This window comes from Tiliqua scincoides, chromosome 4 (assembly GCF_035046505.1).
Source record: "Tiliqua scincoides isolate rTilSci1 chromosome 4, rTilSci1.hap2, whole genome shotgun sequence".
NCBI lineage: Eukaryota > Metazoa > Chordata > Lepidosauria > Squamata > Scincidae > Tiliqua > Tiliqua scincoides.
This window is the reverse complement of record NC_089824.1, coordinates 209430490-209455298: the sequence shown is the minus strand read 5'-3', so window position 1 is coordinate 209455298 and position 24809 is coordinate 209430490. Positions and strand designations below refer to the sequence as shown.

The following is a 24809-nucleotide window of genomic DNA, read 5'->3' as shown; positions in this document are numbered from 1 at the left end:
ATGGACAAAACTGGCAAAGAGAACCTGAGTGGGAAGTCAAGTCATAATGTCAAGGTAAAGTGACTAGACATTGGCCAGCAAATTCTTATTACCTTCTCTAATATGAGTTGCAATTCTTCAGAGATGGGAGGACCACCAACATGAGGAAGCAAAGGGGGAGAGGGGAGGTGTGATAAGTCCAACTCAGGAGACAACTTGGGTCTGTTATTCAGGTAGCCTTTAGCCATCTTGACCATGTTTCTGTACCCATTTTGCACCTCACCAGTTTTCCTGCATTAGTTTTGGCCTGCCAACTGAAGAACTGACTAAAGAACTGAATAACCTCCTTTCTTAAGATTTTGTTTTCAAAGTGGCTTTTTTCTTGGCTACTTACCATATTTTCAAGCTCTTTATCCTAGGAAAAATATCCTCTTTGAGGATGTTGTTGCCTTAAATTGACACTACAAGAGTCATCTGAATAGCAAATTCATTTAAAAATGCCAATCCTGGTCAGTGGGATGCACTTGCTGAGACCTTACATAGATTGCAAGTCTATAGCAGTGATTCTCTTCTCAAACTGTGTGTTCTCTGGAGCCCTTTACACTCCTAAATGGAGTCTGAGAGAGCTCCACCAGTGCATGCGCAGAGCCCCTGAAGTGTTCTCAGGGAGTCCCAGGGCTTCTAGGAGCACACCTTGAGAAATGCTGATCTAAAGCAATGAAACACCTAATATATTCTTATTGCAACCTTTATTATTTAAGTTAATTATGTTGCATTGTCGTCTCTTACAGAATGTACAAAAGGAAAATTGCCCTCTTAAATTCATTAAATATGTTAAAACGAAACAGATGTTTGCTTTGCTGGGGGTGATATTGTGTGCTTTTTAATCAGGGAGCTGTTGTGGATGGTCCTAAACGGGTTCCTGTGACCCAGAGTTGGATACCTGCAGGGGGAGTCCAGCCACAGCGCATTCTGACAACTTCAAATGTCTGCCAAAGAGTCCCTGTCAAAACCCAGGCACCTTCTACTGACAATGGAAAACGATCCAACCAAGCAATTCAGAAGCGACCAATTTCTCTTGTTCAGCCAACATCTAGGAGTCAAGTTCAAAGTAAACCTACTGAAAGTTCTCAACAGCTTTCTGTCTCAGGTAAATATTAAGTGGTTTCTAGCTTTGTGGACATATTGATTCCTTCTCTCTCTAAAATTGTGAACTACATGTCTTGATTTTAAAGGACAAAATATATGAACATGTTTAGACTGCATTTATAAAAATTTCAGCAAAAATTGACTTGACTTGCACTGTATTGCACTTTGGTGCTGACTGCCATTTGTGTGTTTTCTGTCTAATTCAATCAAGGAGTCCCTGTATCCGCAGATTCAGTTATCTGCAGATCAGGTCTGTGGTGTCCCTGCGCATGCCCCCTCTGGAGGTGAGGTGAGATCTGCTCCCCTTGCCTCAGGAGGATCCTCTGAGCCCAACAGAGACCACACAGAGGCTTCCCCAACCTCCTAATGCCTTTTGGTTTCATGGAGAAACTGGTTTTTTTAACCAGTGGTTTTTTTAACTGTTTAGCTCAGTCTGAGCCTGGCAGAGACCACGGACAGATGGTCTGAGCCTGGCAGAGCTTTCCTTGTCTCCGGAGGGTGGGTGTCATTCTTGGGTATCCATGGTTTCAGTTAACCACGGGGGCAGGGCTTCCAGAACAGAACCCCAGCAGATACCAGGGCATGCCTGTACTATGCCAAAGGAACTGATCCATTCTTATTCTTAATATGTTACTAGTCATATTCAGAGTTGCTCTGTAGCTCACTTGAGGTGTTTGGGCAAGTTATAACCCAGACTCATTCTCAAAGTGATAAAATTGAAAATGTTTATGACACCATAACAAATGCTTATGTAGTGCGTTTGAATGTCTAGAATGCTGTATGTTAATATTGACACATAAGCCACCACCTCTGTCTTGGAGAACAGCTTCATTTCTGGGTGCAGAAATGCACTTGTGTGGTTTCTTCATCCCTGCAGCTCATGAGTTGGTTTTTCCCTGTAAGACCTTGAGAACAGATGACACCTGGCTACTGCAAGAACTCAGTTGCTTGTTTAATGTATAGCATGCACATCATGTGGCAGCATCTAGTTACAGGTGTGGGGGGTGAGTGAGTTTGGGTTTAGTTGTTTGCTAAAGGTCCCCTAGTGAAGTCATGATTGAGATGGGATTTCAGCCAGGGACATTCCAACTAGCACATTTAATTTGGGTCCCTATCTTTCAGGATCCAGATGGTTTGGAGATTAGCAGTGGCAGGCCCAGGCTTAAAACAAATGAGCTCTAGACACTGTACTAGCTGGAAGGGCTCATTTGGAGCACCTTTGCCTTGTCAGGTTTGGGTGGAATCTGGAGCTGCCCTTAGTGGCTGCAAAGATCCACGATCAAATTGGGGGTCTTGGTGGCAGGTTATGGCCCTGTAACTCTGTCAGCAGTCTAGCTACAGCAGGGCAAAAAATTTTTTATCCCATCCATCTGGTCCATCTCCTGTCTTCCTTTTCACACCTTATTTCACTCTTCTTCCCTTGGATGGGGCCCTCTCGAGTCTCTTCTTCTGGTCCCTTGTCAGCTTTGCCTTTTCTTCCTCAGGTCTCTTCCCTTTTTGCTCTCTTTGAATTTTTCCTCCCATCCTTTCTTCCTTGGCTCTGACTCTGTGCATATCCCTGTCTCCCATGGCCCCTGTTCTCCCAGCCTTTTGTGGCCCTACCCACTTCCTCTACACAGCCTATACTCATCCATACCCAGCAATGCCAATTTGCCCCAGCTGAGAACCATATAGCCTTCTGGCATTCCGCAGCCATGGTGGGCTGTGGTGGAGGGCTCTATGGGTGTGTATATAAAGCATGAATCTCTCCCCAAATCTGCTGGGGACAAAGGTATTCTAAATGCAAATAGCTGGAAAACATACTTGGTTTATTTAAAAATTGAGATTCATCTAGTTTTGAACTTTTCTGTACAGCAAAACAACCTGGAATGGAAGGTGTATCGGATCAGAAAAAAGGGGCGTCGGATTCAAAAAGTGAGACTAAGAAGTAAGTTGTTCTACTGACTTGTTTCTATGAGTGAATCTGGAAGGATGTACTCAAATGCAATGGCTTTCTCTGGTAGCTGCTAGTAAATCCCACAAAACAGCAATAAAACTAGCCTGAAGCTTTTACTTTCCTCTCTTACCCCATCTATCCCTGTCTGTTTACTGGCCTTGAGTACCCAGGGCTTTGTACAGATGGGCAAAATACTGTGAAAGGGATGTCTTGAAAAAATACCAGTTTAAAAGGAGGAGCTTTCCAAACTGAGTCTTATGTGTAAAGCACCAGTATAAATTGGTGCTGAAATTGTGTACTTTTTCAAAAGCTTTCATACACTCATTCTTTTCCCAGTCCAATTAACAGGTGTTGACACAAGTCATATTTTTCTTGGCTACTCGCGAGAATTTCTCTCCTTTGTGCATATGGTTGTACTAGACGTGGTTGTAATCATGATATGGCAGGTGTCATAGTAATATGTAATCCTCATTTCTGTGCCACTTGCACGTCCTATCCCATTTTCCTTCATCTCTCCTCTAGCCTTTAGTGAAGACTAGATAAAGAGGGAGGAGGAATGTTTTGACAATTTCATCCAAACAAGTGCACAGCAATGGTGCATGGATCAAGAAGGGATATACAAAAACTGACAGCTTTCTTCCTGTCACTGGAGAAATGTGTGTGTATATGTAGGAAATGGCTTTGCTGCAGATGCCCCCATTCATAGAAATGGAACAAGAATCAAAATGTCAAGACGCTTTAAGGAAGAAGTTGAAATGTGGAAGACATTCCCAAATAAGTATTTGCTCACCATTTTTCATAGAGTCTAAAAATGATTAAGATAGAAAGTACAGCTGCTGCACATAGCAAGAAAGCTGGGATTTGAGGTCAGCTGATTACCATGCAACACTAACTCGCACAGAAATGCATCTCATGTTTTACCCATGTACACCAATAGTGGGGCAGTACAAAAGTGCTTTAAGTGGCTTGAATGAAATATTCAATATGGGAGGTTGAAATGTGCTCTGTTTGGCATAGCCTAAATATTCTAGCACCAGAACCTCTAATTGCCTACATACTCAGATTAGGAAGATGGTCAACACAATGGTAACATGCCTTTCAGTGTAAGTAAGAAGGTGATTGAGGGGAGGGTTGTTGGCTTGCCCTGAACCATATTATCCTCTGTAAATGTGACAGTGGAAGATAGAGAACATGGTGACTTCAGTAACCACTAGTGGGAGGCAATTGTCAAAACTTATGAGTCTGCCCTGTACAGAGTCCATCTAGCTACGTATTACCTTACATGGACAGGCAGCAGGACTTCTGGGTTTCAGATGGTCTTTTCTGTGAATCGGACATTTCTGTTACAAAGCATATGGTTTTCTGCCTGAGCTACAGCCCTAGCCATTATTGATGCAATCATTTATGATTGCCATGTTTTATACCCAGATGTTGGGCTGTGCCTTAAGTGAAGCATTTGCACAACGGAACTATTTGCGTACACGCAGTGGCATCGATAGGGGATGTGGACTGCACCAGGTGACATGCTTGGCGGGGAGTGACACCACTACTGTCCAAGATTTTTAAAGTCTTGGTATTATTCAAAAATACCATCATATTATATCATCCAATGTGTAATTTCATGCAGAATGAAATGAAACAAACCATGTAGAAATATCTCTATTCTATTAAATGCTAGTCAGAAAACCAGTAGGGGCGGGGCAATGGAGCATCACTATGCCCACTGCCTGGGACATTGCCCCGCCCACTGCATGGGAGGAGGTTCATCATGGGGGGTGGCGCACTGACTTCCTGCACCAGGTGATGCAAACGATAGTGATGCTGCTACATACACAAAGGAAACCATGCCTGTTGGTGTCTTGTGTACGTTAATGATTACAGCCCAGTGGCCTTAACACCTGTGACTATGAAGTGTTTTGAGAGATTAGTGTTGAGATATATTTAGGCTCATCTTCCATCCACTTTGAACTCCTGTCAATATGCATATAGGAGCGATAGGTCAACTGAAGACGCCATCTCTATTCTTCATACTGTGTTGCACCATTTGGAACAGTGGGAAATGTCTGCTCGGTTATTCATGGACTATAGTTCTGCTTTTAATACCATTTTACCTAATTGTTTTTAAAAATGTCTACCTTGGGTATACAGCATAACATCTGCCTGTGGATAAAAGATTTTTTGACGAACAGGCCACAGTCAGGATGGGCTCTTGTTATTCTTCCACCTCAATATTGAATATTGGTGCTCCCCAAGGTTGTGTACTGAGCCCTTTTCTTTACTCCCTATACCACCCATTTTCAACCACTGCCATGGCACACTGGTGTGCCGCGAGTGGTCCACAGGTGCGCCACAGGAATTTGAGGGAAGATCATTTATTAGTAGGGCCAATGGGGATGTGCGCTCCCCACTGGTAGCATAGTGTGCTTTGTCAATTGTCAAAAACCTGATGGTGTGCCTTGAAATTTTTAGTGCCTTATCAATGTATTGTATTGGCAACCTTCAGTCTCGAAAGACTATGGTATCTTGCTCTGAAAGGTGGTTCTGGCACAGCGTCTAGTGTGGCTGAAAAGGCCAATCCGGGAGTGACAATCCCTTCCACACCGGGAGCAAGTGCAGTCTGTCCCTGGTCTGTCTCCCTGGCTATGGGCCTTCCTTCTTTGCCTCTTAGCCTCAGACTGTTGGCAAAGTGTCTCTTCAAACTGGGAAAGGCCATGCTGCACAGCCTGCCTCCAAGCGGGCCGCTCAGAGGCCAGGGTTTCCCACTTGTTGAGGTCCATCCCTAAGGCCTTCAGATCCCTCTTGCAGATGTCCTTGTATCGCAGCTGTGGTCTACCTGTAGGGCGCTTTCCTTGCACGAGTTCTCCATATGTGCCACGAGATTAAAAAGGTTGCAAATCACTGCCCTATACACATAGGATTGTGTTTCATCACAATTCTAATGTGATTATTAAATTTGCAGATGATATGACAGTGGTGGGGCTCATTAGTGGGAATAATGAATCTGCCTATGGGGGGAAGTAAAGGGGCTGTTGTAGTAGTGCAAAGAGTAATCTTACATTAAATATTAAAAACTAAGGAGCTTATAATTTTCTTCAGGAAAAGAAGGAAGTGCATACACCATTGCACATAAATTGCGAGGAGGTAGAGAAGATTGCAAGTGTTAAATTGCAATTTTAAATTTCTTGGGTACTTACTTTGCACAAGATCTTTCGTGGACTGTAACACCATTATGTTAGTAAAAAAGGCACACAGGTGGTTATACCTTCTGAGGATACTTGGGAAATTAGATCTGCCACAGCATTTGCTTGTGTCTTATTATTGTAGCACTATTGAAAGTGTCTTGACATATGGCATTCGGGTGTGGTATAGGAGTAGCATTGCAGAGAATTACAAAGATTGCACAGACCCATTTACCTGCTTCAGATGACATCTTCATATCCCACTGTTTGCAGAAGTCACATAGTATTCTTAAAGATCATTCTCATCCAGCTTATAATTTTTTTGAATTGTTGCCTACTGGCAAATGATACAGATCTATTGGGCACACACCACAAGATTTATGAACAGCTTTTATCCCAGGGCTATAAGCAAATTGAACAATGAACTTAAATGTTACTAGGAATGTAATAACACAGCATCTTCAGATGTGTGGAATGGATTTAAATGTGTTGTATGATTGTTACTTAAATGTTTTATGTCCATGTCTTGGGGTGCATTGAAATTTTGTTGTTGCTGGTACAATGACAATAATCCATCTTAAGTAATTCTCAATAAGTTGGAGTCTATATTGGTACAGGAGCCTGACCTGGGGGTAACTATTTCAGTTGCAGTAAAATTATTTTGCTTTATCTGATCTAAAATATTGACTCTTATAGAAAACAATGGTCTCTTGATGACTTTGAAATTGGTCGTCCTTTGGGAAAAGGAAAATTTGGAAATGTGTACCTTGCTCGTGAAAAAGAGAGCAAATTCATCTTGGCGTTGAAAGTCTTATTTAAAACACAATTGGAAAAAGCAGGTGTAGAACATCAGCTGCGGCGAGAAGTAGAAATACAGTCTCATCTTCGGTAAGATTGATTTCAAATTGCCATTTTTGATGTAGTGTCCTCTGACTTGATAGTAGGTTCCTCACAGTATAGTCACACCTGTTTGTCTTTTTCTACATGCAATAAGTAGACATAAGTAAAGGATGCTTGCTGGGGGCAGCAAAGGATAGTCCATTATTTTATTATAAATATTTTTCCATTATTCAGTCCCACTTAACCCAATTCTGCCCAGCCCACAGGTGTACACATTTGGTCCCTGTTGCTTATATGCAGCGCTGGGCAGAAATGGCTTAAGGGACCTTCAAAGTAACTAGCAAACTAAACAATATTAGGGATAGGAAAAAACGGTGATAATAAACACAACACCACTTTCTGAACTTCTCATTTTGGTAAAAAAACAAACCCCAAAAATCTGCAAGTTATTTGGTTATTATTCAGATGGGGGGTGGGGGGAGTGCTGACTGTGTATTGACTGTGGCTACATTTGTTGACACTGTATTGTTTACCTAGTACACTTTTAAAGCGATTATAATAATGTAAATTACATAACACCACTGAAGATCCATCTTTTGATACTGTAGTTAACTTGGTGTCAAAGGAAAATGAGTTTCAGTCACTTGTATTTTTTTTGTTGGTGAATGGGGTAAGGACAGCACAGTCTTAAATTTCATTGTAAAACATGAGCATTTTTTCTTGTAGGCACCCCAATATCCTCAGATTATATGGCTATTTCCATGATGCTACAAGAGTCTACCTTATTCTGGAGCATGCACCTCGTGGAGAAGTGTACAAAGAACTTCAGAAGCTTACCAAATTTGATGAGCAACGATCTGCTACTGTATGTTCGCCTTGTGCAAACATTTTCTCAGTGATGCGAATGAGCCTTGCATCTGAAACAGTCAGTTTGTTTCAACGGCATCATGTAGCTTCTTCCACAAACTTGAGGTGGAGCTGTGCTAAACAGCTTTGTTTCGTTTTGTAGAGAAGAAACTCCTCTACCTTCTCTTTTCCAGCTTTCTCTTTGCCATCACAAGACAAAAATAGAGTTCTAGCATAAGAGGTAGAGAACATGGAGTTGTTTTCCACCCAGCTAGCTTCACATATCTAGCTGAGGCAAATGAGCAGTGTTTAGCTTTTCCATCTGAAGAATATCTCAAAATGGTGAGGAACGTCTTACTGTGAGAGCAATTTTGCAGAACCCTTTTCTCCAGAGCTTGACAGAAGGAAACTATTGTTCCATGCTATTTTCTGTATTGTACCCATGCAACAAAGGTCATGGTGTATTTGAGTAAACTACACCATAGCAAATGTTCAGGAATTGAGAAAAGGAAATCAAACACTATTTAGGCAGACATGCAAGTGTACACCAATTAATATACATTATCATTATGTACATTAACATAATATGAACATTAATATGAACATCTTCTGCTACCATGCACAGCTTAACTTACTTGTGTTTATGACATATATCAGTCTGTGCATGGCCATAAATGTTTTGATTGTATTCTTTAAATCTGTACTATCATGGCTTTTCATTACAAATTTTTGTTTTGTTCTACAGTATATGACTGAATTGGCAGATGCCCTCTTATATTGTCATTCCAAGAGAGTTATTCACAGAGATATAAAGCCTGAAAACTTGCTGCTGGGTTCAAATGGGGAACTAAAAATTGCTGACTTTGGATGGTCTGTGCATGCGCCATCCTCTAGGTAAGAGCATTGTGTACTTAAACCTCTGACACCTACAGAGATTGCTGTGTGGACCCCAGAAGAACTGGAAATGACTGGCTCTTGTCAGGAATTGATTTTGATCTTTCTGTAAGCCAGTGTCCAATAAAAGGCCTGTGGGCCAGATTCAGCCTGGCCCTGATGTTAATTGGGTTCTCCCAACAGCTCCCTCAGCTGCTTGCAGCTGCTGAACAGTGAAGTGACACATTGGCAGAAGTGGCCCTGCAGGCAGGTTGGGGCTGGGAGATCCCAATTATGCAGGCCCTGAGGCCCTTTTAGCCTAACTTTCTTCCAAGGTCCTGGGAGGGAGAGATGGAAGGAGGTCTCAGTAGGCAAGGAATGGTATGAGAGAAGAGACCAGCCAAGAGATGTAAGGGAGAAGCTGCTGAGGTGCTGGGAGAGCTCAATTATCCCACAGACCACTATATCAGCAGTGCAAAGGTGTCACTTTGCAGAGCACCTCTCAGCTACTAAGTTATAAAGTGATAACCTTTCAGCAGCACTACTTCTGTGAAGGTGTAAAGAGGTCACTTTACATCTTAGGGTGCAATCCTAACCCCTTATGTCAGTGCTTTCCAGTACTAACATAAGGGCAATGCAGCTCTTAGGTAAGGGAACAAACATTCCCTTACTTTGAGGAGGCCTCCATGAGTGACACCTAACTGCAGAATGCAGCAACACATCCCATTGGCACTGCTATGCCATAAGGGGTTAGGATTGCGCCCTTAGTAGCTGAGACGTGCTGTGCAAGTGAGCAGAATGAGTACTCTCTAACTTGAAAATATGATCAAGATTTGCGTATTTTCTCTAGTCACTTGCAACTAATTTGTTCCTTAGGGAAAAAGTGCTTGCATGTATTTCTTGTCACCTGCTTAATGACATCACTTGTTTAATTTACATCACTTCTGGCCCTCGTCAAGCACTATACATGTTATCAGGCCTGCTGTTTGAAATGAATTTTTGACACTCCTGCTATAAGCAGTGAGGATATGTTCTGTGAGCTGGATGGAGAAGCGTGCAGTTCGCTTGAGACTCTTGGACTATTAGCACAAAGACTAGACTACAGAGGTGCAAAGTTGATTATGAATTTGCTTATTGTATAAAGGGCTACCATTTTAAGCATTTAGCTGTGGTAAAACTAAAACAAATCTGCCTTGAGCTGCTTTTGTTCCCATGAAGGAAGTAAACAATACTATTCCAAAGCATAAATTGGGATAGACAATGTAGTTATAGATTAATATGAGGGGAGAGGATGAAAAATATCCTAGATGTTTCTGCTACTATACCTGTTTCCCTAAGTAATGAATTTCAGTTTGCTAGCTTGTGCATGATTTATATTATAGGAGGTCAACCCTATGTGGTACACTTGACTACTTACCCCCTGAAATGATTGAAGGGAGAACACACGATGAAAAGGTGGACCTATGGAGCATTGGTGTCCTTTGTTACGAGTTTCTAGTAGGAAAACCACCTTTTGAGGCAGCAACACACCAGGAAACCTACAGAGCCATTTCAAAGGTAAGCAAATTATAATGCTGTTTGACTGGCTATACTGGCTCCTTTTCAAAGGACTAACATGCCAAGTATGGGGTCTGAATGCTGCTTAGTATTACTGGCCTAATATTTCTACTTCTAATTCTATGAAAATAACATCTGCTGAACTAGCTCCAGTTCTTGAAACCTCACTATCTTCTGGCATTTCTGACCTCACAGTGGATTAGAAATTTGACCTAAAAAAAGTCTGCTGAACACAATCTCCTGGCAAATCTGGGTGCTGTTCCTTATCCAAGCCCAGTAGCAAGAAGTGGTGCCCTTCTGGCCTGCCAACATTTGCCTCACCTGTATTCCCCATTCAGATTATGCCATAGGAAGGCAGACCAGATCATACAAGAAATTTCTCATCTGAGCCAATACAGGGTTGGGGGGTAGGAAGTAGGGGCAGCAAGTTGTTATAATAGGGTTAAAGAAGAAATGAATGCCAAAGGAAAATTAAATGTAAATGATTACTCTGTGAGCTAAGATTGGCAAAGAATATGGGCTATTGAGATAGGTCATGTGCTTGGAATTCATACTTTTTGTCTAATAATGATTATTTCTTTGGTTTAAAGGTAGAATATCGGTTTCCTCCTTTTGTAACAGAGGGAGCTAGGGATTTGATCTCAAAGCTCCTGAAGCACAATCCATACCACAGGTTGCCACTTGAAGAAGTACTCAAGCATCCATGGGTTGCAGCAAACTCAACAAAATCTCCGAGGCAACAAATTGCTGGAGCCACTAACACTAACAAAGTCCAGTCATAGCATGGTGAATGCTGCAGCATTGTAGTTTGCAGCAACATAATAGGATCTTACAATGAACACAGCTTATATAGGCTGCTTAAAGTTGGACTCCAGAAAGACAGACTACTTTGCATTATGAGCTTTTGAGTATGAACTCTTAAATTTTTTTCTTGGGCTCAAATTCGAAAGGACTTCTGTTGGCCTATTTCACAGTTCATGAATATCTAGAACATACTTGAAGTCCAGCTGCACATGATCCAAACTCACTGAGTCATAGCTGGTTGAGGCCTCATATATTATGTGCGTGAAACTTTGTTGCATCAGGGCAACATGGAATAGTCGTGGCTTATTTGAGCAGTGCAATAACTTCCCTGAACTGCATGCCCTTGCGGTTAATGCATTGATGTGAAATAGATGGGATTGCCTCTAAACGTGTGCTAATAACTGTGCAGTCACAAATGTCATGTCTTTAGTTATGAAGCATCTTAAACTCTATTCAATAAAGGTTGGTTTATAAGGTACAATATTAAGACAATCTGTTATAGCTGCCTCCTAAACTTAATTTAGTGGTCATGCTAAACAAGATATTTCAAAACCTGAAAACATACAATTATTTATCTTAAACTGTTCCTAATGAGAGGGGAGAAATGAACCTAAACAGAAGGCATCTATATCAAGGCTGCAATGCTATGTATGCTTACCTGCCAAGTGATATTTTATTATAAAATCAATGAGATTATACTTATCCTTCATGACAGTCTTGGCTATTGCCTTGTTTTGTTGTACTTTGTTTGCTAGAACTTTCATTACAGTGAGTCCAACATATCTGTTGGCTCAGCATCCTTCTGGGACAGATCTCCCACAGATACCAAAGGCCCACTGTACACCTGTCCATTCTTGGCTTTGAGTTACCCAACTTTTAAAATGAAGTTGAACATCATGAACTAGTCCCAAACTAGCAAGGCTGACCCCCTGTACTTGGCCAAGTGTAAGGGGCAACAGTTGCATAAAGCTGCTGTATTCATACTTTAATGGGCAACTTAATTTTTTAGCCTAGTAGTAAGTGTTAAGATGGTGGTAGGCTAAGAGTTCAGAACATAATCTAACTCCATGTTTCCCAAATTCTGGGTCAGGACCCACCAGTGAGTGGGCTGTGAACCAATTTTTCATAGGCTGCAAAATGTTTTGAAACTCTTTGCAAGCACCCCTGCCCAGTTTGCAGAAGAAAGTTGTTAGCTGGAATGCTAACATGTGGCATGAGTAGGGGTGTGTTTTTTGGTAATATTTTCTAAAATGCCTTCCTAACAAATTATAGTGGTGTGTCTTTATTCCAAGGGTGCATCTTAATAAATTATAGCCACTTTATCACCCACCTAGTACATTTTTTGTGTTGGTAGATGCCACCATGCTACTCTAACTGGAAAAGTAATCTATTACTTTCTGGAAGATCTGCAACACCAAAAAGCAGTATGGTATGTGCTTGTTTTTAACAAAAAGAAAATCTATTTTCATGTCTTAACATGCTATAGATGCTATTAAGTTTTCCCTAAAACTGCAGTCAGTGACTTGATGCTGCACTCTTGTGATTACCTCACACTTGATAATTATAGGCAGATATGCCCCCCCCATCCACAGGGGATCTGTTCCAGAGCCCAGAAGTGACATTAAGCAGCTAGAGGGGGTACCTGTATTAATAGCACCCCCACCACCCTCATTAACATTAGATACTTACCTGAGCAAAAATGTTCTTGCTTTAAAGCTATAAGTGCACAAGCTTAGGTTGCCAATACAATACATTGCACAAGCTTATAGTGATGTGCTAGCTCCCTCCTGGTAAACATTTGAGAAGTCTAGAGTGACATTAACAAAGTGGAAGTTAACTGGTTCCTGTTAACTGTGTTCAGGTTGCCAGCAGCCAGCCTCCACATTACTATAAGCTAGTATGCTTATAGTAACCCTGTAAAGCAGAGGTGTCAAACCCGTTTCATGCCAAGGGCTGAACACCATTCATGCCTGCTGAGGGCTGGAAGGGATGTCATTAAACAGGTCATAACCAAAATAAGTTTTTTTTTTTCACTTAGGTACTCATTAGCTGCAAATGACAGAAGAGAAAATACAAACCTTGATCATATTTCAAGGTGTGGGAGAGGCAATTTTCATGTGGGCTGCTTTTCATGACAGCAGTAACAACTTGGCACCTGCTCAGAACCTGAGGGCGGCATCTGCCCCCATCTTACGTTTGACACCCCGCTATAAAGCAAGAACATTTGCACTTGCATAAACATTTAAATAAGTGTAGGAGGGCTTTGGATTCATGGATATGAGGTTCTGCATGTAGTGGCTTGTATCTAGGATGCATTTTGGAGCAAGGCACTCAAGCTCTTTATGGTAGTCTAACGACAACAGATTTTCTTGATCCATTTTACAAATTCAAATGTCTTAGTCATACACTGATGATCAACTATGAACATGTTGCAGAGTGCATTGTTGTTGATTCCAAATACCTTAACAGTTATGTTTTAGCTGAGTCCCAATAAGTAAAATGAGCATGTAACAGGCATTCAGTGTTCATACATAACTTTTGCAAGATTGCAATTCATAAGACCATTGCCTACATCTTGTACAACGGTTATATTCTAGAGTCCATGTATAAAGCTAAAATTGTGTATAGTTGAAATTGCCTTAAATTCTGGAAAATGCATACCAACTCTTTAAAAATGATGGCACAAACTGAACAGCAGCTTCATTCTCGGACTCCCTCCTTGTATTTAACAAGTAGAAGGGTGGCTGGAATTGCCTATGCCTGTAGCCAAAAGTGACATTAAGTTGCAAATGACATCGTTAGGCAGACAACAGCCAGAAATAAGCACTTTGCTTGCACATAAAAACTCATTAGCTGTAAATGACAAGAGAAAATGTGCAAATTTTATGTTTTCAAGATATGAGAGCCTAATTATCAAGCTGGGAGAGCCCAATTTTAATTGGGGCTGATAAATTGCTTCCAGGGGCTGCCTTTGGCCCACAGGCCTTGTTTAACACCCCTGGCCTATGCTATTTAAACTGCTGGTTTCTGTTTTGCAAGCCACATGATATTGAATTTGCATAACTACTTTGCACAAGTTACAGGCAAACCATAAAATAACCTTTACATCTAATCCAGAAAGGTGTGGCACATATTACTGCAGAAATAAGAGAACTTAGTGGGTTATGCAGCATGTAAACTCCTGGGTTGAGAGCCATAATAGAACAAGGTATCTGCCAGTGGTGTAGCAAGCAGAAGGGGTGTCCATGAGGCCTAGCCAGCTACTATGCTCCACTTCTTGTTTCAGCAGATTCACAAAAAAACAACTTCGGCTTGAAGGCAGAGCTGCCAAACATCTGAGTCGGATGACACCACCACCCCCCTTGGCTCATCTTTCTTTGGCACATTTTTTCCTTTTCATTTTTGGTTTTGGCTTGAAGGCAGAGCTGCTGACCAAAGAAGAGCCAAAAGGGATGTCACCCCACTTGGCTCTGTTGGGCAGCCTCACCTCCAGAGCCCAAGCCAAATTGCTGCTTGGTGGAGAAGCAACTCTGCTTTGGCTTGGAGGCAGAGCTGCCAGACACAGCCAAGTGGGGTGACACCCCCCTGAATCATCTTTGGTGGCTCCAAGCCACTTGGTTTCTCAAGCAAGCCGGAAGTAGTTGGTAGTGACATATTGATGTCATTACATCACCACCAATCACTTCCAGTTCGGCAATTACTTCTGGTCCTGTACCAGGTAACACCAGAGCTGGCTCTACAATGCTTTCATTAAACAAATATTCCATAAGGGTTTTCAGTCACGGTAGATTAACTGGGTGGGGCATACCTAACTACAAGTTCTGCTGGCCTGTTCCAACTAAAAGGCAGCTGGACAATGTGCCTTAGTATTGCCATCCTACTACCATAAATACAATCTCCATAATATCTATTGCATATTAATAACAAGGTACTTAGGTCACATGCATTTTTTCTTGATAGATCTTGGTATTCAACATCTCAGGAATGATTATTATTTTGCCCTGCTACCAATCACAAGATATGAGGAAGATAGATTTCAGTAAAAGCAGGCATTTATCTGAAAGATTTCTACTGTCCAAAACAGACATGATACAATGGTGGTATCCCTGGAGTCCACACAGGGGTGCCACTAGGGTGCAGCATAATTTTAAAAGGTTTATATTAAGATGTGAGGCATCTCTCTTCTTTTCTCCAAAAACTTAATCATGGCTTTGGAGCTGGAGGTTTGAAGAAACCTATCTTCCGAAAGTATCGGACAAGTAGTGGCACAGAGACTAAGGTGATGCTGATGCGAACTGGAGCAAATAGTTTGTGGATAGCATAGGCCAATACAAAAGCACTTGTCCCAGCAGCCAGCTTGGATTGTACAAGAGCTTCATCAAATCCTAGCTTGAAGAGGATGGCAGCAATATCCACTCCACTAAAAGACAGGGAAAAGAAAAGTCATATTATATAATAATGTATTAATATTTTAATATTTAAAATGCCCATGGGTTTCCCCCTATACGATTTTTGTATTTACAGCTACAGTTCTAGAAGTGATCCTAAGAAAGTATCACAGTTTAATACCAAGGTTCCTGTCAAATGGTCATTTTTTTCTAGATTTTAAGATGAGCCCCCCATATCCCTTTTAAGAAGTTCTTAAGAGCCCCTGCAAAGGCTTCTTCTCCCCCTCCCATTTCAAAACCACACACAACTTAAAATGGTAGCATATGTATTTTGTAGGACCTCAGCCTCATTCACTACTTTGTAGAACACACTAAAAATAAACATGGTGGCATTAAATTGCGATTTTTGTGCTCTTAAGAACTTTTAGAAACATCTCAGCAAACTGATGGTGAAAGCCAAATGTAGCACTAGATCAGGGGTAGCCAAATCCCAGCCAGGGACCACTTGCGGCCCTCACGGACTCCCAATCTGGCCCGCAGGGAGCCCCCAGTCTCCAATTAGCCTCTGGTCTTCCAGAGACTTGCTGGAGCCCATGTTGGCCTGACGCAACTGTTCTCAGCATGAGGATGACTGTTTGACTTCTCGGACAAGGGCTGCTTCCCCTACTTGCTGTTTCACATCTGTGATGCAGCAGTGGCAGCAAAGGAAAGGCTGGTCTTACTTTGTAGGCCTTTTATAGGCCCTAAGCTACTACTTCATTCATATAAGTTCCATCTCTAATAAATTTATGTAATTTTATTCACATTTTAAAAGTAAATCAATTCTTTTTCCCCCGGCAGGGTGTCAGAGAGATGATGTGGCCCGCCTGCCAAAATGTTTGGACACCCCGTGCTAGATCTTAGTCTGATTCAGATAGGCAAATTGTAGGTTCAATGACCTTAATATTTCTCATCTTGGATATAACATTATATAAAGCCCCCAAATCATGCATTACATTGGCATCCTTCAGTTTTGGAAGACTATGGTATGGCGCTCTGAAAATTGGTTCTGGAACAGTGCTCTCCAGTGCGCAAAGTCTGGGTAAAGTAGATATGGAGGATAGACTATTACCCATGCAGCAAATCCCCTCTCCACGTCGCTGAAATGGTCCACTGGAAAGGCAGAGGCCAATACGGTTGGTTCCAGCAGCGTTGCAGGAGTTGCCAGAACGTGACTGTGTTCAGCCATGAACTGCCTCAGGGGCTCTGGCTCCGGATTTTGCCTTGAGGTTGACTCCTGAAGCCTTTCCCATAACTGGATGTAGCCACAAGGCAGTGGAGGTTTGGGATCAGAGTTTTCCTTCTCTCAGATGAGCTGCCTTCCCAGGCTAATGAGTCCCATCTACCCGGTGGCTGTTTAGTCACCTCTTATGACAAGTACAGCCAAACTGAGGGCCTATTCTTATCCCCAGCCCCCAGGGGACAAATCATGCATTGACCTCCAAACTATGACAGATATGTAAAATATACCTGGACACAGCCAGATAGAACATTCCCAGAGACATCAATGAAATTCCAACATGGAATGCAACTCCTACTGTTCCATATTCCTTGAAAACCTTTTTCAGCTGCTGGGATTTGCTTGGTTTCTTCCCATTCTCCTTGTTGTGATCTGCAGGTTCATTTTCTGGGGATCCACTAACATCCTACACAAAGATAAAAGAACAGATGTTCTAACTGAAATGCAGTTTTCCCGCCCCCCCGCCCCCCAGGGCATTTGTGCCTGTGTTTGAGGATCGTAATGTTGCTTTAAGACAGTGTTTCTCAACCAGTGGTATGGGTACCACCAGTAGTACTTGAGGTGGTGTCTGGTGGTACTCAAGACCCCTGCCATCTGCAGCAAGACCAGGAAAATGATGCAGCAAACAGTGGTAGGAGGTTTGGTGGGCAGAGCTCCAAAGCATGCTTTTTCGTGCTTGAAAAAGCCTTCCCATCTACCTTGAGCCTCTTACCGGTGTTTGTCACATAGCATTTGGTCTCTTTTCTGCCAGATTCCCAATCCAAGCCTCACTTAGGGAACTTATGCCCACTCTAAGCTAATTAGCTTCCCTTTCCTTCCCCAACAATGGCCCCAGTTCTCTGCAGCAGTACTGCTAGAGTCCACCACCAGGGCTCCCTCCACTACTTGCTGTTTCATGTCTGTGATGCAGCAGAGGCAGCAAAGGAAAGGCCAGATTTGCTTTGTGCAAGGCCTTTTATAGGCCTTGAGCTATTGCAAGACCTTCATTCATTCATATAAATTCATCTTTAATATATTCATTTATGTAAAATTATGAAAATTTATTCAAATTTTAATGTAAATCAATTCTTATTTTTCCCTGGCCCCTGACACAGTGTCAGAGAGATGATGTGGCCCTCCTGCCAAAAACTTTAGACACCCCTGATCTATGGGTATGTAAATCCATGACAGCAGAGGGCTCTTACCTCAGTTTCCAACATTCATGGGTTTAACATGGATGATTTTTCCACAAAGAGAGCACCTTTATAGACTAGCACACTGCAAATAGAGACACTGAAAAGCTACCACAAACTCAAGGAAAAATGATGATAATGAGGACTACAATGAACCAAGATAGAATCTCTTGGGGGGGGGGGTAACATTCTACCACAGGAAACATGATTGATAATGCAGAAAGTTATTTGGCACCACTGACAGAATGGGAGAGAGAAACCGAGAGAGCTCAAATAATTAATCCTGATATCAAGGCCAACCTTTTCAGCTCCTATTACATTATGCAATATGTATCCTTGTAGTAAAAACAGAAAAACCCAGAAAAAGGATCAACAGGGAACTACTGTGCTGTTCCTAAGCTCTCCCTTTGCTGAAATGCTACAGCTAATATGGACAAACAAATTACAGGGGCATAGGTAGAGGGGGTGCAAAGCACTAACTTTTGCAGGGAGCCTCACTGCAACGTGGAAATGGCCTCTCCCCTCTGGAGCCATTCTGGGCGCTGGGGGCAGAACAGAGGCTTTCACCCTGCTTCTAAGATGGGGGTGCAAAAGATGGGGTTTTGCATCTCCCTGCAAAACTTAGTGCTTTGAACCCCCTCTAGTTATACCACTGTAACCTCAAAAGCATAAAACAAAGAGTCCATGACACCTTAACTAAAGACTAACAGATTTACAGTAAAATCATTAACTTTTCAAGTGGTAAACCTCTTCCTTTGGTCTGGCACTCTGAGATCCTAAGCATATTTTCACAGGAGAAGGAAACCAGGAAAAGCACAATCTTCTTGCTCCCCCCCCCCCGCCCCAAAAAAGTCCAAGGTTGGAGACATGGGATGGAACAAAACACCTGGTAGGGTCTGGGCCCCACAATCACTTTTCTAAACATTCTCTCAGGGGATCTGGAAGAATTTCAAGCACAATTATCCAAAAGGGTGGGTTAACAGAAGGGGGGGGGAAAACCACCTTTAAAGAAATAATTTATTTATACAGCACTATCAGTATGCCTGCCACTTTAAGGAGTAGAAGAGGCGAGATCTCTGCCCATAAGGGCTTACAATCTCACATTCAACACAGAGAAGACAGTGGAGGAAGGGAGGAGATGTGGTAGCAGACAGAAACAGGAAGAGAATATGCAGTTATTTCAGTTATTTGTGTTTAGGGTTTGCTGCATGACGGGGACTGCAAATACAAGCAAGGCTAGCTCACAGCACGTGGCCAGTGCACTATGCTTGGTCCAGCAAATTGCAAGTTCTGGGAGAACTGTTGTTGTAAGGTAACATAAATGCTGGCTGGCTGGCTGGCTGTGCCCCTGGACAGTAGTTCTTTCAGTTTTGAGCATCAAAGCTTTGTTTTATACACTTGGGTAGAAACCAAATGCCAGCCAAGAAATGGGAGAAAGACTAATTTGTTTTGATTGAACACAAACAAAAGAGACTGCCGTACTGATATTTTGCGTACTGATGCAAAGTCACAAGGAGGGGATAGGACGCTTCTCCCCCCTCCCCCCCCCCCCCGTTCAATAAAGGCAGTACCAGACTGAGACACAAATTGGTTCTTGCTCATCAGGGAGGCTTATCTTGAACCAAATAAGGCATTCAAGTAATTGTCCTCCTAGGGCCCAATCCTATCCAATCTTCCAGTGCAGCTGTGCCAATGGGGCATGCACTGCATCCTGTGGTGGGGAGGTAGTCACAGAGGCCTCCTCAAGGTATGGGAACAATTGTTGCCTTATTTCGGCACTCATTTCTGAGGGATACCCAGAGGCAACATCTCCTTGTCCTCCTGGGGCAGTTGGTGTTTCCATAGCCACTGTGGGAGGGGGGCAGAGTCCAAGCTTAAAGAGTATAAACTGCAACACTGAGAGATTCTTTCCTGTGACTAAGTATTTTTTTTACAATTGCCATTTGCCAGCTCCACTAATCTCATGCCTCTCTCCCCCACTACAAAAATCAGATTTCCCAACAATATTTGAAAATGTTAGAGACCAAGGTCATACAAGGGGCTCAACTGAAGTGCTTTAATTCAGCCAAACAGAGGGCAGATAGATAAAAAGCCCCAAAGTCTATAGGTGGTCTGGAAACAGGAAGAGAAAGGAGCTCATGTCAAGGGCCTTAAGTGATGGGAATTGGCAGCCATTCAGCAGCTCATCATTATGCTGCTCTTCTCCACACTTCTGCTCAAAATAGCATCAAGTGGCTCCAGCTGAAAAAAATCAGGCCAGCAATTTAAGTGGCACAATGAGCTTACAACCTCCACTGACTCCAGCCAAGAATGGGTGTGAGGGGCAGGTTCAGGGCTGAGGTCATCAGCTCTGTAATGATGCACGATAAGCACAGCCTTTCAAAATGAAAACTTGGAGCACAACATGCAGGTTCAATTTCAGCACCAAACAAACAGAAGATTAAAAGCAACACTATCCCGAAAAAGTCGATCTAAAACAGCGTTTGTGTGATTGGGTACACCCCTGGCACTGTTCATCTGTGTGGTCCCTGCCATTTTCCAGTGGCTGTTTTAATGCTCTCATTAAATAATAATGTGTTTTTCTAAGCTTTATGTATAGATATGTTGCTGCTTTAGCCATCTTGAGATTCAATACAGGATAGAAAGGTTGGAAATAATTTTTTAAAAATGAAATATGCACAGCTTTGGGCTGGTACAGGTAGGTGATGCTAGCAGGGTCAAGGAGTGCAGGGGGGGTTCAAACCCCCCCCCCCCAGCCAACATTTTGCACTTGGTTCTGGCTGGTGGCCCTAGGGAGCAGGGATTCTAGTTCATGTTCATGTCTTCTTGTGCCAAGAAGCGGAAAATATTTTGTACTAACAAATCCAGTGTACAGGGATGCAAACTTCTTACAGCAATGGAATTGCAGCTCAGGAGAAAAACAGACCTGTGTTCCCCCTATTCATGGGGACTATGTCCAGCGGCATGGCTAGGGAGGTGTGGGTCCTGGTGGTAAATGTGTGAGAACCACTGTTTTGTGGCATTTGGCACCAATGATGTTCTAGATGCTGTATAGACATGCCACAGATTCCTGCTGAGTGAGAGAGGGAAAGAGTGTACATTTTTAAGGAAAGGCACATGAGTAGCAAAGTGTTAAGAGCCCAGCCCTATAACCTGTGAAGAAAGTCACAGAACTGGTGCATGTAAGAGTGTATACAGTGCAGTGAGCCCATTTCAGATCTCTCCTTTGCCATGAACATAACAGGAAGATTTCAGTAAGATTTCAGATGACCACAAACAACTGAGGACAGAGTGCCTCTACCATTAACCATTGTATAGATGAGGGAATGTTGGCAGGTGTAGCTCAATACAGAAGGCTTTAAAAAGTTGCCAAAATTCCCTCTTCAATATAAAGGTACAGACACTCTGTCCTCCATTGTATCTGGTCCCCCTGCAGTAAGCCACTCTAATTGTCTACTCCCATCTTCCAATACAGAAGCTCCTGTTCTACTTAAGAACAAGTCAGGTTCCAGGTGTCTGCTTGTAAGTAGTTTTGTTCTTTAACCCATTTTTGCCAGGCCCTCAGGTGTACACATTTGATCCCTGTTGATCCAACATCATTATTATTGGTAGCAAACATATTGTCGAATAAGAAACAAAAAATTCCACAGTACCTATTGTAGTACAGTACTCTATGTTGTGAGGTCTTACCTTAAAAAGCAGCCTAACAGGACTTGCTGGAATTTGAGAATGCTGGGAACTCGTCACTAAGATGGACAAACAGCCAGGCAGGCTTGTATCTTGAAAGAGTTAAATTGAATGGATTGCTCAGGGGGTGGATTGTTATGGGTTACTATAAGGAGGTGTGGTCAGGAGGTTGAGCTATAGCCTTACAGAAGCTGCTGGGCAGAGCAAAGGGGTGTGGAGAAAACAGCTGGCAAGAAATGGATAATATTCTGAGAACCAGCCTGAGGCATGTTTTGCAATTGCCTGTGGAGGCTTGGAAAACAGGAGAGTCATGCTGTCAGAATGACAATCACACTATGAAGGGCAGAGGCTTAAGAACAGCCCGCTGGATCAGGCCATAGGCCCATCTAGTCCAGCTTCCTGTATCTCACAGTGGCCCACCAAATGCCCCAGGGAGCATACAAGATAACAAGAGACCCACATCCCAGTACCATCCCTTGCATCTGGCATTCTGAGGTAACCTAAAATCAGGTGGTTGTACACACATCATGGCTTGTAACCTGTGATGGATTTTTCCTGCAAAAATTTGTCTTTTAAAGGCATCTAGGCCAGATGCCATCACCATATCCTGTGGCAAGCAGTTCCACAGACTAACTACATGCATTGCTAGAGGGTGTGCAAAGTACTAAGTTTTGCAGGGAGCCTCACCAAAACATGCAAGGAGCACCTCCTCCTTTGGAGCCATTCCGGGAGGGGGGAGCAAAGCAGAGGCATTCCTGGAATAGTTCTGAAGGAGCCAGCCCCTTGTACGCAGCAGTAAGGCTCCCCACAAAACTCAGTGCTTTAACCCCCTCTAACTATGCCACTGTTGAAGGGCGTAATCTGGAGAAACAGAAGGTTCTATGAGTTTCTCTCATACAATAATACTTGTAAAAACCCCATTTTTGAAAAAAACTTTTTTGTCTATGTAAAGTTCCTTGAGTCTGAGACTCAAGTCTATGAGAAGCCTGGTATATACTGTAGTAAATAAAATATTTATTTTTATATTTATAAGTGAGCTTCACTTTGAAGATGCAAAATTTTGAAACTCCACCATGAGAATCTGCCTTCCACCCTGCCCTCATACCCTGAAAAATCTGTGCTTATTCTGAAGTACCAGGGCCCACACCTCAGAGCAGTTAAATTGGCTAATAAGAGAAGAAAAACACTCTGCATGTGGTCAGAGACACACCTCCCCAGGTTTCAAAGGCACCTGAAACCACCTGGAATTTCAAATCGTGTCCGGGTCTGGGCCCTCAACTCCAATAAGAACATAAGAAGAGCCATGCTGGATCTAGGCTGGATCAAGACAGATCTAGTCCAGCTTCTTGTATCTCACAGCCCACCCCACCAGATGCCCCAGGGAGCACACAAGACAACAAGAGATCCACATCCTGGTGCCATTCCCTTGCATCTGCTATTCAGAGATAGGATACATCTAGAAATATGAGGTTGCACATACCTATTATGACTTGTAACCTGTGATGGACTTTTTGTCCAGAAATGTGCCCAATTCCCTTTAAAGGCAACTAAGGCTGGACGCCATCAGCACATCCTGTGGCAAGGAGTTCCACAGACCAATATTTTTATTTAGTCTGTTCCAACTCTCAGAAAACTCAATTTGAGTGGCTGTCCCTTGGTTCTGGTGCTGTGTAAGCAGGAAAAGAGCATCCCTCTGTCCACCCTATCCATCCCCTGCATAATTTTAAATCAGCTTCATCTCACCGCCCTGTGTAGCTTCTTTTGATCATGTCTTGCCTAACTCGGAGCCCAATCCTATGTGTGTCTACTCAGAAGTCCCATTAAAGTCAATGGGGCTTACTCCCAGGTAAGTGTGGTGAGAATTGCAGCCTCAGAGCCCACTCCTATGCTTGTCTACTCAGAAGTCAGTCCCATGAGAGTCAGTGGGGCTTACTCCCAGGTAAGTGTGGTTGCAATTGCAGCCTCAGAGCCCAATCCTATGCTTGTCTACTCAGAAGTCAGTCCCATGAGAGTCAGTGGGGCTTACTCCCAGGTAAGTGTGGATAGGACTGCAGCCTCAACCTTCCACCCACCTTGTGAGCTCTGGCAGTGCTGCTGCTCCCACTGCCGCCGCCTCCTCCACCAGGGCCGAGACCGCTCCCGGTTGCTTGCAGGGTTATCTTGGAGAGCAGCTGGTGGGCACGCTGGGCCGCCTCCCTCTCTGGTTGCTGGAGAGGAAGCCACAGGGGCGGCAGCAGCAGCCGATCCTGCCTGCAGCGGGGCTCGGGGAGGCGGGTCGAGGAAGCAGCGAGGGCTCCGGGCAGCAGCGATCCCCTGGAGAGGTGGTGGAGCCACCTCTGGCTGCCGCGCCTGTGCCAGAGCCTGGCCGGCGGGTGGTGGCCCCCGCGCGCAGCCTGCTGCACCTGGCCGCTCAGGAGCCACACGCCAGTGCTGAGGGGTCGAGCCTCCGCAGGGCTGCTGCCCACGCAGGGCGCTGCCCCCCGGGCAAGGCTCACCCGGGCCGCCGCAAGCTGCAGCAGCAGCCCCTCCGCCAGGCGCGCATGCAGAGCGCACGGCTGGCCTAGCCAGGGCATGGCAGCAGCAGGCTAACTGCCTCTCCCAGGAGCGGCTCCGGCGAGCAAGCGATCCCGTGCGAGGAGGAGGCCCGGGAAGAGCCAAACAGCCACCCACCGCCTGCCAGGCACCCTCCTCCTTAAAGGCACAGCGCCTCCTGTCCGGGCACAGGCAGTGCGGGGCAGGGGCTGCTAGGAGAGAGAGAGAGAGAGCGCGAGCCTGCAGGCTGCTGCTTGCTGGCTGTCAGGGGTGGAAGGAGCTGCAAAGTCCAGCACCAAGCAGGGTGACGAGGTGCCCTCTTTTTCCAGGACCTGTCCTCTTTTTTGCCTCCTGTCCTGGAAAAGAACTTCAATGCAGTGGCATAGCTGGGGGGTGCAAAGCACTAAGTTTTGCAGAGAGCCTCACCACAGCATGCAAGCGATGGCGTAGGTAAGGGGGTGTAGGGTGTAGCAGTTGCACTGGGCAACAAGCTGAGCTTGACACTAGTGACCAAAATTGTGAAAACCTTAGTATGTATAAATAGTACCATCACGTTATAGATCATTGGAAAGGTAATGCTGAATGCAA

General features: G+C 43.7%; 2 protein-coding genes across 2 annotated transcripts; one reads left to right on the top strand and one right to left on the bottom strand.

The window, feature by feature from the left end:
* On the top strand, positions 1 to 11851 carry AURKA (aurora kinase A). The gene is made up of 8 exons (XM_066622888.1): positions 1 to 54; positions 871 to 1129; positions 2983 to 3055; positions 6940 to 7131; positions 7810 to 7948; positions 8675 to 8823; positions 10185 to 10359; positions 10950 to 11851. The coding sequence occupies exons 1-8, from the start codon at positions 1 to 3 to the stop codon at positions 11139 to 11141; spliced, it is 1233 nt and encodes a 410-aa protein (XP_066478985.1). The 3' UTR covers positions 11142 to 11851.
* FAM210B (family with sequence similarity 210 member B) lies at positions 6474 to 24311 on the bottom strand. Its single transcript, XM_066622887.1, has 3 exons — positions 23762 to 24311; positions 17061 to 17236; positions 6474 to 15583 (listed from the first exon to the last, which is right to left on the bottom strand). The coding sequence occupies exons 1-3, from the start codon at positions 24260 to 24262 to the stop codon at positions 15367 to 15369; spliced, it is 894 nt and encodes a 297-aa protein (XP_066478984.1). The 5' UTR covers positions 24263 to 24311; the 3' UTR covers positions 6474 to 15366.
* Between the last annotated feature and the right edge of the window lie 498 nt (positions 24312 to 24809).